The sequence below is a fragment of the Podarcis liolepis genome (genome assembly GCF_965112155.1).
Source record: "Podarcis liolepis genome assembly, chromosome: 10".
Classification (NCBI taxonomy): domain Eukaryota; kingdom Metazoa; phylum Chordata; class Lepidosauria; order Squamata; family Lacertidae; genus Podarcis; species Podarcis liolepis.
Window position 1 is genome coordinate 5,237,137 of NC_139562.1, and position 14,959 is coordinate 5,252,095.

General features: G+C 48.7%; 1 protein-coding gene across 3 annotated transcripts in view; it reads left to right on the forward strand.

The window, feature by feature from the left end:
- The window catches only part of IRF5 (interferon regulatory factor 5), a 42,929-nt gene that overhangs the window by 18,456 nt on the left and 9,514 nt on the right, over positions 1–14,959 (forward strand). For 2 of the 3 annotated variants that reach the window (XM_083461397.1, XM_083461395.1), the window contains exons 2-5: positions 6,222–6,434; positions 10,770–10,959; positions 13,316–13,362; positions 14,605–14,638. In XM_083461397.1, the coding sequence (XP_083317523.1) occupies positions 6,261–6,434; positions 10,770–10,959; positions 13,316–13,362; positions 14,605–14,638 (445 nt within the window). In that variant the 5' untranslated portion in view covers positions 6,222–6,260. Of the gene's footprint in view, positions 1–3,021; positions 3,314–6,221; positions 6,435–10,769; positions 10,960–13,315; positions 13,363–14,604; positions 14,639–14,959 lie in introns of those variants that run through there. The other variant, XM_083461396.1, reaches the window with a different exon arrangement.

The window sequence follows — 14,959 nt, forward strand, 5'->3', positions numbered from 1 at the left end:
CTTATTTTCAAATCTGTAAGTTGACAGCTATGACTGGAAGCAGCAACGGGACCAACCTAGGTGTCTTCCAAATAGGATTTGGCAGGTTTGGAGAGGAGAGGGCAGTTGATGGCCACTATTCTCAGCGGTTATGCTCTGCGGATGGTCGAAGGCATACCCGGCAAGTGTCCCCAAAAAGCCGGGACACCCTGGTTTTTATCGCGAGAGCATGGAGGCCATTTTGTTTAACGTGATTTCTCAGCACGATTCTCCCCTTGAAAAAAGTGCTTTCCCCCAGGGCTGTGATCTCGCATGGCGCCCCAAAGCACGTGGTGTTTTTTTGGAGGGGAAATTGTGTTGCACTAAAAAAAAATAATGAGAAGATGGTGTCCCAGCTTTTGGCTTCACCGTGTTGGAAGGTATGCAAAGGCCACAAAGACATCAAAATCCCAGTTGCTAGGGGAGGGGTCTTTTGAAGAAATCCTGCTGCGGCTTCCAGACAGGCTTCTGGTTGGTCTGATCCAGTAGGCAGATCTCGTCGTCCTCTGTCACAGTAGCTGGGAATCCCAAGTGCAGAGATATGCTCTTGTGCTCAGTTTCCGCTGTTGATCTTCCCATCATGGGCATTTAGTCAGTCCCTCTGCAAACAGGGCACTGGTCTACCTGGGCTGCCTTTGGTCGGATCCAGCAGCCAGGCCCTATGTTAAATGAAGCTCCTCCGGAAGGGAGCCATGTGGCTTTTGCCCGGCAGTCGCCATACGGGGGAAACACAAAACCACCAACGCAGTTTCAAAATAATACTTTCTTCCTAGGGAGCTCAGAGAACTGAAAAGGGGAAGGTCAAGGACTTCTGGTTCATTTCTGGTTTCAGAATGGCCGATGTTTTCTGGTATAAAACAAAACAAAAGTGCCAGTATAGAATGGGCACACGCAAACACGTGCCCCTATTTTCCAGGGATTTGCATTTGATTTGATTTTGCATTTCTGATTTGATCCCGGAATGTCTTGCTTTTCCTTGTTTTGTTTGTTTAGTCGTGTCCGACTCTTCGTGACCCCCTGGACCAGAGCACGCCAGGCACTCCTGTCTTCCACTGCATCCCGCAGTTTGGTCAAACTCATGCTGGTAGCTTCGAGAACACTGTCCCACCATCTCGTCCTCTGTCGTCCCCTTCTCCTTGTGCCCTCCATCTTTCCCAACATCAGGGTCTTTTCCAGGGAGCCTTCTCTTCTCATGAGGTGGCCAAAGTCTTGGAGCCTCAGCTTCAGGATCTGTCCTTCCAGTGAGCACTCAGGGCTGATTTCCTTCAGAATGGAGAGGTTTGATCTTCTTGCAGTCCATGGGACTCTCCAGAGTCTCCTCCAGCACCAGAATTCAAAAGCATCCATTCTGTTGTTGTTGTTGTTGTTTAATCATTTAGTCGTGTCCGGCTCTTTGTGACCCCCTGGACCAGAGCACGCCAGGCACTTCTGTCTTCCGCTGCCTCCTGCAGTTTGGTCAAACTCATGCTGGCAGCTTCGAGAACACTGTCCCACCATCTTGTCCTCTGCCGTCCCCTTCTCCTTGTGCCCTCCATCTTTCCCAACATCAGGGTCTTTTCCAGGGAGTCTTCTCTTCTCATGAATTCTACTCAGCTTTTAAAAAAAGTGTCCTCGGATTCATTGAAAAAAATCTGGTAACCATATGATAGATAGATAGATAGATAGATAGATAGATAGATAGATAGATAGATAGGAAGGACAAGATACAAGTGTTAGAAAGGAATGAGGACGTAACCGTCCTTCTGGAGTAAAACCAGCACAATTCAAGCACGCTCTTTTGATCAGGCTGCAAAGGAACCATGCAAAACCGCAAGGAGAAAGCAAAGTTTTGCTGGAGCGAAAAGACTGGTTTGGCAAGCACAGTCTAGGTGTTTGGGAGTCGTCCTGAGGCGCAGGAATGCCCCAGGGAATCTACAGTGAAGAATGCGTAGCCTTGGCATTTAAGTCTCCTCTGATACTGCTGCTAATCGCAGGGAGCTGGGATTTTTCCACAGAGAGCAACTTCTCCCCCCCCCCCAACCCACCCCCTCGGACACCTTTGTGGAGCTGTCTGATCCCCGAGGCTTAAAGCTGTTTGCAAGTTGACAGCTGCAAAAAATCATTGGAAGAAACCGTTGTGGCTGCGTCCTGAAACCAAGGCAAGGAGACTCAGCGGTTTGTTTAAGCGTGCTGGGAATTTCAGCCTTTTCCAGGGTGAACTACAGTTCCCAGGATGATTGTTGGGTTGGGTGTGCTCTAAATGTGCATTACACACACAGCCTCTTTCACTTTTTTTTTTTAAAAGCATGCTTGATTTCCGACCGTGCAACAAGATTGCAGCCTCTTTCTCGTTCATACGCCACGGTGGTCTTTTCAGGGTTCGGCTCAGGAGCTTTGTGGGTTTCTGAGGCTGTGTCACTGCTTCTTCCTGTGATATAATAATAATAATAATAATAATAATAATAATAATAATAATAATAATAATAAATAAATAAATAAATAATTTATTTATACCCCCGCCCATCTGGCTGGGCTTTCCCAGCCACTCTGGACGGCTTACAACAAAATATTAAAATACCGTAATACATCAAACATTAAAAACTTCCCTAAACAGGGCTGCCTTCAGATGTCTTCTAAAAGTCTGGGAGTTCTGGTTGCCTGAATATTTTCCGAGGTGGAAAAGCAAATCCAGTGACCAACGCCAGAAGGTGTTGTTATAAGAAAAAACTGCTTTTCCTTTATGGGGTACCCAAAAGCCCGTATAGAGTCCTTAAGTGGGTTCCCTATCAGAAGGAGAAAATGACAGGCCAACCAGAGAATATTGAGAAGCAAAGCAGCTAGTAAACCCCATCTTTATCAAACTGTTGCAACAGGGTCCCCCGCTCACCCCACACAGGAGGGAGGAGGAACCCAGAACAATGGTGCGCAAGCCCTTATATGTACTTTTGAAATTGCCCACCCTGTAGCCCAAGACCACCCCCCAAAACATCATATATACATCACAGAAGGAGATATACATCCAGCAGAAATCCTGCCTGCCAGGATACCTGATAATGGTCACTGATTGCATTACCTGGGCAACCTGGCCATTCTTTTGTGATAGTAAATACTTTAGTTCCTGACTCCAGGTCACGGGCTCACCCTATTCATACGCAAATACGCCCTTAAGACAGGATTTGCAAGCAAAAAGACAGTGGGGAGGCTTTCCCCATTTGCCTCCCTTCCTGCAGAGGAATATCTGAGGTCACTGGGAGAGTCAAAATGGCTTCAGGATTGCTCTCCTGTACTGTTTCAGACAGGTGGCTCACATACTTATGTATGTGTTTGCCTTGTACATTGATGAACATATGATTTATATATACATATATGAGACCTTAGAATTCCTATAACAGTGTTGTGATGGAGGTCAGGGGAGAGTGGTAGCTTCTCTTATTCCTGACCCAAGCGTAATACTCAGCGGAGAGTTTGTTGCAGCTGGTGACTGTCGGGGATTTCCCTGTTTTCTGCTCGGCATTGTGGCTGTCACACCTGTGGAACCAGAACTGGGAGTTTCTGAGTCATCTGCGGAGATTAGAGTCATCCCTCGGCTTAAAATGTGTGGCGTGCCTTAGACGCTTGCGAGGCCCCTGGCAGAGAGGAAAGGAGCCGTTTGCGGTGGCTGCTATTAAGAGAAGAAGGATTGTCACCATCACTGGGTAAGGTTCTTTTCTGTCCTCCCTCCTAAGGTTCCCCAAACCATCACTTAACGGACTGGCTGCAAAGAACAGGCTGGAGGAGATCGGGAGAAGATGTTTCAGGATGGAATTTTTGTGCTTCCCGGCTGGAGGATTTCAAAGGGTTTTAGGGCAGGCTTCAAAATATTTAGGGGTATGCGTGCTCCTTTCATGACAGCAGTCACAAAATTAAAAGACGCCTGCTTCGTGGGAGAAAAGCAATGACAAACCTAGACAGCATCTTAAAAAGCAGAGACATCACCTTGCCAACAAAGGTCCGTACAGTGGTACCTCGGGTTACATACGCTTCAGGTTACACACTCCGCTAACCCAGAAATAGTGCTTCAGGTTAAGAACTTTGCTTCAGGATAAGAACAGAAATCGGGCTCCGGCGGCGTGGCAGCAGCAGGCCCCATTAGCTAAAGTGGTGCTTCAGGTTAAGAACAGTTTCAGGTTAAGAACGGACCTCCGGAACGAATTAAGTACTTAACCTGAGGTACCACTGTATAGTTAAAGCTACGGTTTTCCCAGTAGTGATGTATGGAAGTGAGAGCTGGACCATCAAGAAGGCTGATCGCCGAAGAATTGATGCTGTTGAATTCTGGTGCTGGAGGAGACTCTTGAGAGTCCCGTGGACTGCAAGGAGATCAAACCTCTCCATTCTGAAGGAAATCAGCCCTGAGTGCTCACTGGAAGGAAAGATCCTGAAGCTGAGGCTCCAAGACTTTGGCCACCTCATGAGAAGAGAAGACTCCCTGGAAAAAACCCTGATGTTGGGAAAGATGGAGGGCACAAGGAGAAAGGGACGACAGAGGACGAGATGGTGGGACAGTGTTCTCGAAGCTACCAGCATGAGTTGGACCAAACTGGGAGGCAGTGGAAGACAGGAGGGCCTGGCGTGCTCTGGTCCAGGGGGTCACGAAGAGTCGGACACGACTAAACAACTAAACAACAACAACAACATGCTCCTGCGTCCCCCCAGAAAAAAAGGCTGCGAAAACCCACTGACATCACGGTCCACAGCCAATGGCAACTGCCAAAGAAGCAGCAGCAACTTCTGCCCCCCCCCCCCAAACCTGGCAATTGTGGGGGTGATAGTGGACAACCTTGTCTAGTTCCTTTTTGTATCTTACAATCATCCGTTATCACCTGATTTACAAATAAGTTGGCTTTTGGTTCTGAATATATTGCTTGTATGCCTTTTAAAAATTTGAACCCACCATTAATTTCTTCAAGGAATTTTGTCATGAAATTCCAAGAGACATTGTCAAAGGTTTTTTCGGCAACTGTAAACATCATTGCTGCATCATTTTTGACCTCCGGGTATTCTATTACATTCAGAATATTTCTTATATTCCCTTTCATTTGTCTACCTGGAAGGAATCCTGCCTGATCTTGATGTACAGTGGTACCTCGCAAGACGAACGCCTCGCAAGACGGAAAACCCGCTAGACGAAAGGGTTTTCCGTTTTGGAGGCGCTTCGCAAGACGAATTTCCCTATGGGCTTGCTTCACAAGACGACAGCCCATAGGGAAATATCCGGGACAGCGGGGAAGCGCAGCTCGTCTTCCCCACTGTCCTCGGACCTCCTCCGAAGCCGGGCGGTGGGGCGGGGACACCTCCTCCCGCCACCGCCGGGCTTCGGAAGGCTCCTCCGAAGCCGGGCGGGGGGGAAGGAACACCTTCTGAAGGCGGGCGGGGGGCGAAAGTCTTTGTCCCCCCTGCCTGCCTTCCCAGGGGCTTTTTAATCGCCCCGGACAGCGGAGAAGTCCTCCGCTGTCCCGGGGCGATTTTAAAATGCCGCCCGCCAGCATTTTAAGATTGCCCGGACAGCGGAGAAGTCCTCCGCTGTCCCGGGTTTTTTTAAAATGCTGGGGGTGGGAAGAAAAGCCCTTGGTCCCCCCCCCCCAGCCTTCAGAAAAGGTCCAGGGACAGACTGTCCCCGGACCTGGTCTGAAGGCGGTTTCCCTAGGAACGCATTAATTGATTTTCAATGCATTCCTATGGGAAACCGTGCATCGCACGACGAAAAACTCGCAAGACGAAGAGACTTGCGGAACGAATTAATTTCGTCTTGCGAGGCACCACTGTATATACTCATTTGATATTTTTTTTCATTCCATTAGCTAAAATGTTTGCAAATAATTTAGAATCATTATTTAACAAGATAGGCCTATAATTTTTAATTTGCAGCAAATCTGAATCTTGTTTTGGAATTACTGTAATATAAGCCTCTCTCCATGTTTCTGGAATTTCGCCTGTATTTAAAATCTCATTCATAACATCTTTCAATGGGTGTACCAATTGTTCACTTAGTTTTTTATAATACTTTGCCATTAATCCAGCTGGACCAGGAGACTTGCCATTTTGTATAAATTAAAAATTATGCAGCTTTCAGATCAAATGCAAGGGAAACCCCACAAAGAGTGCAATGCAGCGATCTAACCTTGAAGTCGCATTTCCCCTCGGAGGCCGTCCACTTCCTGACCAATTCTGCCTTCTCTTTGCAGGTCGGGCAGTGGGTCAGTCGTCCCTCCGGTGACGCCGCCATGAGCTCGCATCCCCGCCGCGTCCGCCTGAAGCCCTGGCTGGTGGCCCAAGTCAACAGCGGTCAGTACCCGGGACTCCGCTGGGTGGATGCCGAGAGAAAGCGCTTCTTCATTCCCTGGCGCCACGCCACCCGCCACATCCCCAGCCAGGACGACGAGAACACCATATTCAAGGTGCGTGAGGAGGAGCGATCTAGCTTGCCGGCTAAAATTCCCTGCTATATCCCACATAACAGTGCCTTTTTTAAAAAGTAGGAATTAGGGCTGCAACCGTTAAACCAGTATGGCTTAGAGTGCTTCCCAAACCTGGGTCTCTAGCTGTTGTTGGACTACAACTCCCATCATCCCTGACCGCTGGACGATGGGAGTTGTAGTCCAAAAACAGCCGGAGACCGAAGTTTGGGAAACACTGGCTTCTAGAGTGTCAGATCAGGACCTGGGAGACCAGGGTTCGAATCCCCACTTGCCCTTGGGAGACTGACGCTGGCTGTCGGCTCTAACCTACCTCACAGGGTTGTTGTGGCGATTAAACGAGGGGGAGAAAAAGGTAGGGTATTGTCAGGGGCTCAGGAACAGAGGCACAGGGGAGTGAGGAAATGGAGAGCGAAGGGGAAGAATCTGAGGGCAGCGTAGGGGAGTATGACAGTGACCCGAGAGATTCCATGAGCTTCTCCAGCGAATCAGAAGATTCCCAGAAGGAGGCGCCGATGGTCAGGGCAAGGGGGGTCCCAGGGGGGACGCACCAGAAACAAGGGGCCAGCGGGGACTCCCAAAGCAGCAGCGGGAGATCAGGACCAGCTTCCCCACCGGAGCGTAGTGGGGGGGAAGAGTCCCATGTGTCAGGGCCAGCGTCTCCTCCAGCAGGGGGAGAAGATGAGTCAGGACTGACCACGCCTCTATCGGAGGGGAGATCGGGTCCAGCTAGCCCCCCGAAGGGGGAAGCAGTGACAGGAGCAGTGTAACGCAGTGGCGTAGCGTGGGGGGGTGCAGGGGGTGCCGGCCGCACCGGGCGCAACATCTGGGGGTTAGGGTTAGGGGGCGCAAATCCACGGGTTGGGGGCGCAAATCCACGGGTTAGGGGGCGCAAATTACTTGCCTTGCCCCGGGTGCTGACAACCCACGCTACGCCACTGGTGTAACGGTCAGGAGGAAGGTTGGCGGCTGGGCGCGCGCGCCAAGTTCGAATGTACAGGCGTGTGGGACAGCAGAAAACCCAGATTGGGAACCAGGTCCTAAAGCCCGCCGGAGGCAGGGGGAAGACTCAGGGGACTCAGCGTCAGAAGAGTCTAGGAAGGGCAAGACCCCAGCGGACAGGCGGAACCAGAGGAGGAAAGAGCAAAGGAAGAGGTGGAGCAAGGCCAGAGTCTTAAACTGGTGTCTGGGGGGAGGAGATTCAGACGGAGCTTCAGCGGTCAAGAGTTTCAGACGTAGAGCTGCACGCTGCGGCTGTGAAAGCGAAACTGAACTTCAATAGAGACTTTTGTATATAACAACGAACTGGTGTTGGTCCTTTGTGAGCTGGGACCTTGGGCAGCTCTGACAGGTATAAATGCAATAATACCTATGGGACCACCTCTCCTGGTATGCCCCACGGAGGACCTTAAGGTCCACAAATGACAACACTTTGGAGGTCCCAAGTCGCAAGGTGGCTAGACTGGTCTCAACTAGGGCCAGGGCCTTTTCAGTAGTGGCCCCGACTTGGTGGAACGCTCTGTCCCAAGAGACTAGGGCCCTGCGGGACTTGACATCTTTCTGCAGGGCCTGCAAGACAGAGCTGTTCCGCCTGGCCTTTGGTTTGGACTCAGTCTGACTCTTATGTTTCCCTTCCCTTATAGTCTTGATTTATCGGCTACTTTAAAATGAGGCTGCATTTGAAATTGCATTTTAACCTGTGTTTTAAATTGGGGTTTTTTTCCTATTATGATTTTACTGTAATTTTACTGGTGTTAGCCGCCCTGAGCCCGGCTCTGGCCGGGGAGGGCGGAGTATAAATAAAATTGTTGTTGTTGTTGTTGTTGTTGTTGTTGTTGTTGTTGTTGTTGTTGTTGTTGTTGTTAAAACATGGTTAGATCTGTGTTTCCCAAACTTGGGACTCCCATCATTCCTGACCACTGGATGATGAGAGTTGTGGGAGTCCAAAAACAGCTGGAGATCGAAGTTTGGGAAACACTGGGTTTGGGAAACACTAGAAAACCAAACGCCAATTACAGTGGTGCCTCGCAAGACGAAAAGAATCCGTTCTGTGATTCTCTTTGTCTAGCGGTTTTTTCGTCTTGCAAAGCAAGCCCATTGACAGATTAGCGGATTAGCGCTTTTAGCGGCTTTTAGCAGTTTATCTGCTGATCGGATCAGCTGATAAGCGGCTTAGCGGCTTAGAAAAAGGGGGGAAAGGGGAAAAAACCAGCAGGAACTCGCAAGACATTGTCGTCTTGCGAAGCAAGCCCATAGGAAATTCGTTTTGCGAAGCACCTCCAAAACGGAAAACCCTTTCGTCTAGCGGGTTTTCCGTCTTGCGAGGCATTCGTCTTGCGGGGCACCACTGTAATTTGTTACTTCAAGTATTTATGCAAAATACTGAGAGCGCCCTGTTGGAAGAGACGCCTCTTCACCTCACAAAGGAGGGGATTTTTTTCCCATCCAAGATGGCACCTACTTGGACATAGGCCCTCAGTGCGCCATGTGACAACGAGGAGCGCATGGGCATGTCAAAAGTGTTCTTTTTTTCATGTGGGGCTGAGGGGGCCTGCAGGCAGGCAGCCCCCCAGATGTTGTTGGGGGTCTCCGTGGTGCCTGGTGGGAGATACAGCCCGGCAACATCTGGAGGGCACCAGGTTGGGAAAGTCTGGTCTGGGGTTAGGCCTAAGGGTTGCCACGGTAACGAGGAACGGGAGGGGGGGATTTGTCCGGAGCAGCCGCCATTTTGCAGAATCCTCCCCATGAAGGGAACTCACCTGGTCAGGCCCTTGCAGGGCGTAAAAAAAAAGTGTTTTTATTCTGCAGAGTTTTTAGAGTTAGCCGGGGGAAACTTTCCTCTGACGGCTCTCTACGATGTTGCCATTTAGATCTTGCGTTACCTTTTTATTTCTTTCTTTAAAATATTCACACATATACTTATATTTTTATTTATCTGCAGCCCTGGCAGGTAGGAAGGTAGCATGGATATCGTTTTTGAATATAAACAATACCAGGGTTTTTTGGGGGTGGGGTTGAGTTGTGTGGTTTGGCACTTCATACACTTCTATAAATTCTTACTGCATTTTTTTAAAAGGAAAATTGCATTTTTAGAAAACCTATAAGCAAAATATGTTGACAGTTATAAATACATAACGGAGAAAGCACATTAATGTACCTCTAGCGGGCATTAATATAATGATGATGTCAAAATAAATGAAAATTGTTCACCGATAAGCATATTTACAGTTCGCTCCTCATATAAAATATCAGGGGGGTAGGCAACCTGATTTAGAAGTACGAAAAGTGTAAAGTGCCATAACAAAAATACAGAATGATGGTGGTAGATTGGGTTTTTTATACTGTTTTACTCTGATTAATCATTTTTTAACAATCTTCTCTGCATTTTTATTTATTTATTTTTTGGCTTTCTGTATTTTATCTGTGTGGTTTTTAATTCGTAAGCGGCCTTGAGTCCCTTTCTGGGACAAAGGCGGGATGTATAATAATAATAATAATAATAATAATAATAATAATAATAATAATAAATTAATTAATTTACATGAAAAACTAAAGAAGATGTTGATAATATCAATAACAAAGAAACCAGAGACATATCTATTTGGATTGGTAGATGATGAGATTACACGGGGGGGGGGGGATTTTTCTAATTTTTCTATACGCAAGTACAGCTGCTAGAATAGAGATTGCTGCTAGGTGGAAGTCACAAACTATACCCACAAAGGAGGAATGGATTTAGAAACTAAATGAATATTTAATTTTGGCAAAATTAACTGCTATAATAAGAAATAAGTCGAATCAAAAATTAAAAAAGGAGTGGAAGTGTTTTGATGAATATATGGCAAAATATTGCTCAAAAAAAGATACGCTAATATGCCTAGATTAAAATGTGAAGTACTGGATGGAAGAAAAATTAGTAAGGAAAGATAATAAGAACATATAGATGATTTGAGAAGACTGTAGAATGCAAAGATTATTGTAAATTATATAATGTGGAGGAAATTGAGTGGGGGCGGAGGGAAGCGGGAAGAGGGAGAAAAGAATAATATGATGGACTGAGGAAATAGAAATGTAAATGTATGGGGAGATGGGGAGGAAATGGTGTTGGCTTTGGTACATCTGTATTGTAATGTAATAGGTGAAAACCAAACGACACAGAAACACCATTAATAACTACAAATTATTGTTACTGATTCTATCACTGTTGCATGTGGGGATGTGTGAGGGTGCCACTGGATATTGGTTCTTAAAACGGGCGCTCTCAGGTGGTGGTGTTTTAAATCTCTCTGCCCTGTGTCCTGTCGGTCCTTTTCCCAGGCCTGGGCCAAAGAGACGGGCAAATACAATGAAGGCGTCGACGAGCCGGACCCCGCCAAGTGGAAAGCCAACCTGCGCTGTGCCCTCAACAAGAGCCGCGAATTTAACCTGATTTACGACGGCACCAAGGACACCCCCATGCAGGCCTTCAAGATCTACGAGGTTTGCGATGCCCCACAGCCCAACGGAGGTACCAGCCGCCCCCTGTGCACTTGCAAACCCCAACTTTCCTGCTGCTCCCTAAAAAGAGCCCTTTGCCGCGCCCTTTCTCCCCACCCCTCCCCGAAGCAAAAGCGGGAAGCAGTCCGTCTGCCGGCTCCAAAGGACAAACAAAAACCCCATCATGCCCCTCCCTGCCACCCCCTGGGAGCCAAATGTGTTGCCTGTGAGATGCTTGGCTGCTTTGCCCCCTTGCCACAGCTGGTCAAACAGGTCCGGCTGGCTTTTGAAGCCCTGTGGAAATCTGCTTGACCTGGCACAGCAGTGGGGACGTCTTACCCATAGAGGCTAGTGGCGCAGGGCGCATAGCTGTCAACCGTCCCTTATTTGGCGGGAAACTCCCTTATCCCAGCGCCGTGTCCCGCTGCTGTCCCTTATTGATGATGTCCCTTAAATTTCCCGGGTTTCAAAGGAAGCAGCTCCTCTCCCTCCCTCCCTGCTGGCCAGGGAGGAGGGAGGCTCCAACTGGGTTGCTTGGCTGTGTTGCTCACCCAATAAGGAGTCTAAGAACGACTGGGGGGGTGGAGCTTGCCTGCCTTGTGCCGATCAAATCAGCCGCGTTGCCTGGGGACTCACCTTTGCTCAGCGCTTCCCAGCGGAGAGGGGACGGTGGTTTTCCTTGCTGCGTCCCCTTTGCCGGGTTGCTGCGCTGTGGGAACCACCGTTTGAGGCTTCGTTTGCCTGCTGGTTGACTAAAATCCCTTATTTTGGCTGCTGATCCCTTATTTTTGAGGCTGCTGGTCCCTTATTTTCAAATCTGTAAGTTGACAGCTATGCCAGGGCGCCAAGTTCTGGAGGGCGCCAGGGAAAGAGGTGGAGGCTGGGCGCGGCGCCTCCCAGCATCAGCTCCCCGCCTCTGCCGCGCCGCACCGAAGCAGCGCCGCTCCGGGAGCCTCCACCTGCCATGGCCACCGTGGCACCTAGGGTCCAGCTGAACCGGGAGTCGCCACGTCCAGTCTCCGCCTCTTCCCTGCCGGAGGAGCTGTCCTCCAGCCCCGCAAAACTGGGCGCATCGCTAGCAGTGCCGTCCTCCCTAAAAGAGGTCGGCAGCTGTGGAAAATGGGGGGTTCCGGAGGGATCTTCGCACCACGGCGCCAGATATGCTTAAGACAGCCCTGAACATGGTTTTCAATAAATATGGGGAAAAGACTCCATAATTAAAATGAATGTCCTGCCAAAATACTATATGTGTTCCAAACAATACCAATTATGAATAAAGAGAATTGCTTTGAAGAAGGGAGGAAAGATATAACGAGATTCGTATGGCAAGGAAAAAACCCGCGGATAAAATATAAATGATTGACTGGAAGAAAGGAAAGGGGAGGATTAGCAGTGCCAAATTTAAAATTATATTATGAAGCAGAATGTTTCATTTGGGTAAGAGATTGGGTTAGATTGGAAAAAACTAAGATATTGGTTCTTGAAAATTTCAATAATAGGTACGGATGGTATGCGTATCTTAATTAGGAGAAAGTAAAAGTCAATAAAGAATTTACAAGTCATATATTAAGAGGTGCATTATATAAAGTTTGGAACAAATATAGATTGCATCTGGAGCCACAGACATATTTCCTTCCATTCTTGGAGGGGTGGGTCAGTGATGGGATTGCTTCTAGGGCTGGGGAATATCCGGTTTTCAACATCGTGATACGGCTCACAGGGCGATGTGCTGATATGTCACAATGTCTGGAACGTATTTCAGCTGCCTCTTCCATCTTCCCACCATAGGGAAGGGGGAAGCAGCCGGCATGCATTGCCTAGCCCTACATGGCAAGCAAGCCCCCATATTGCTCTGGAGGAACATGGGGGCTTCCTTAAACTGCTCAGCTGGGGGACATGATGCCAAGAGGCATTGGGGCTCGCTCAGCTGGGGGACGGGAGGTCCCCCCCCCAGTCGAGCAGCTCAAGGTAGCCGCAATGCCCCTGAAAGCTGCCCGCCTGCCTTTGCCCGAGTGGGCGAGAGCATCTTGCATGGCGCATCTTCCTTGGCACCCAAATGACTTGAGCTGGCCCCTCGCGCCTGCTTCCTCGCCTCTCCAGCCCTTCAGCAAAATTCATTTTCTGCAGTCGCTATGAATTTGTTGAAGACGAGTTTGGTAACAAGTCTCCCCTCCTTCTCTCTCACATGCACACAACATGATTTGCAAAAGTCGGCCAGATACTGCCATAGTTTTGAGAGTCAGTCCTCTCCGCACAGCCCCTGTGCTGTAAACCTTTCTGTTTTTACATTTTTTGGGGGGGGGAGGATAATTCAGGTGGGGGGACATGTAAAGCTCAAGAAAGAGGCTCTGGGGAACATACAACATTTATTTCCCCTCCTCCCTCAGAGCCTTTCGCTGGAGATGAGAACATCGGCCCTGAAGAAGAGGAGGAGGTAAGGAAGAACGACCTACTCGCTTTCTCTTTCTGATCATTTTTCATCCTTTGAGGAAACTGCAGACATTGGCATGTGGAAGTTGGACCTCTGCCCATGTTCTAGCAGAGTCGTGAAGTTTGCATGGATTTTATTTTTCAAAGGACAGTGATCCTCCCATTCCTTCGGTTCCGCATTCCTGCGTTCTGCAGATAAGGGCTTTTCTCACCTCTGAGCAATTAACCCTGCATGTGGGAGGCTGGGGAACCAAAAACCCTTCTGGGTTGTTCTTTTTTTGCTAGACTACAACTCCTATCATCCCTGGAGGTGATGGGAATTGGAGTCCCACAACATCGGGAGGGGAGGTCTCAGATGAGCCACTCCTGCTGGGTTGGGTTTCTAGATTCAAGGTCCCTCATTGTCCAAGATCCTACTTTCTAAGAGACCCACCAGCAGGAGATCTGGGTGAAGTTTCCGCAACTCCGCTTACCACCATTTTTCTTGGCGCTGCCCTTTGGTCCAGGCTCCTTCTCCACTTTGAAAGCTGCAGATGTGGGAGGAGATATTCCCAGCAGTTTCATAGCCATCCCCTCCCAGGCTCCAAAGGCTGGTTTGGACACTGATTGATCCTGACACTCCATTTAATTTGCCTTTGCATGTTTTCCATGCTGTGCTTTTATTATCTTTAGGGCTGTGTTATTGTTTTTATATTGTACGGAATGTGTACATTGCTTAGATATTACATTTATACACACAGAGAGATTTTTTTCTTCCTATATAAATAGAAATGCAAGGCTGTCGTCACGCAGCTCCCGTTAGAGCAGCCTTTCTCAACCTGTGGGTCCCCAGATGCCGTTGAACTACAACTCCCATCACCCCAGCTAGCATGGCCAGAGCTCAGGGACGATGGGAGTTGTAGTCCAACAACATCTGGGGACCCACAGGTTGAGAACCGCTGCGTTAAAGGATTTGTAGTGCCGCCTCGCAGTCCTGGATTGCAGGATGATAAACCCAAGAGGCCCTGCAAAGTGAGCTCAGTAGCTTGTAGAATGGCAGACTTGCAAGGGGACCCCAAGGGTCATCTAGTCCAACCCCCTGCAATGCGGGAATCTCAGCTAGAGAGGGGGGTCCGACTGGGGTGCAAGGGGAGGTTAGTTCTGCTTCCTGAGGATGCCCAGGGTGTCTCCAAACATGGGTGCCCCAGCAGGATCTCGGCTCAAGGTCTTTCCCCACCGCCACTAACACCGATTGCTTGATTTGCAGTTGCAGAAGATGATGCCAACGCTACAAATTGCAGGTGGGTGCCGGAGGGGGAGGCGGCTGTGCTGGGAGGGGGGCTGGGGGGGTACAGGAATCATTAACCCAGTTGGAGTGACGCTTTGATCTCGCACACTCCTACTGGTCATTTTCAACATTACCATCTCAAGAAACGTCCAGAAATTCTTGCACTGCATAGGAGACCTTACAAGCGGTGAGTAGGCCCTATTATTTACTGTATTGCATTTACATCCCACCTTCAAGAAGTAGTAATAATAATAATAATAATAATAATAATAATAATAATAATAATAATAATAAATTATTACTTACAACCCACCCATCTGGCCAGGTCTCCCCA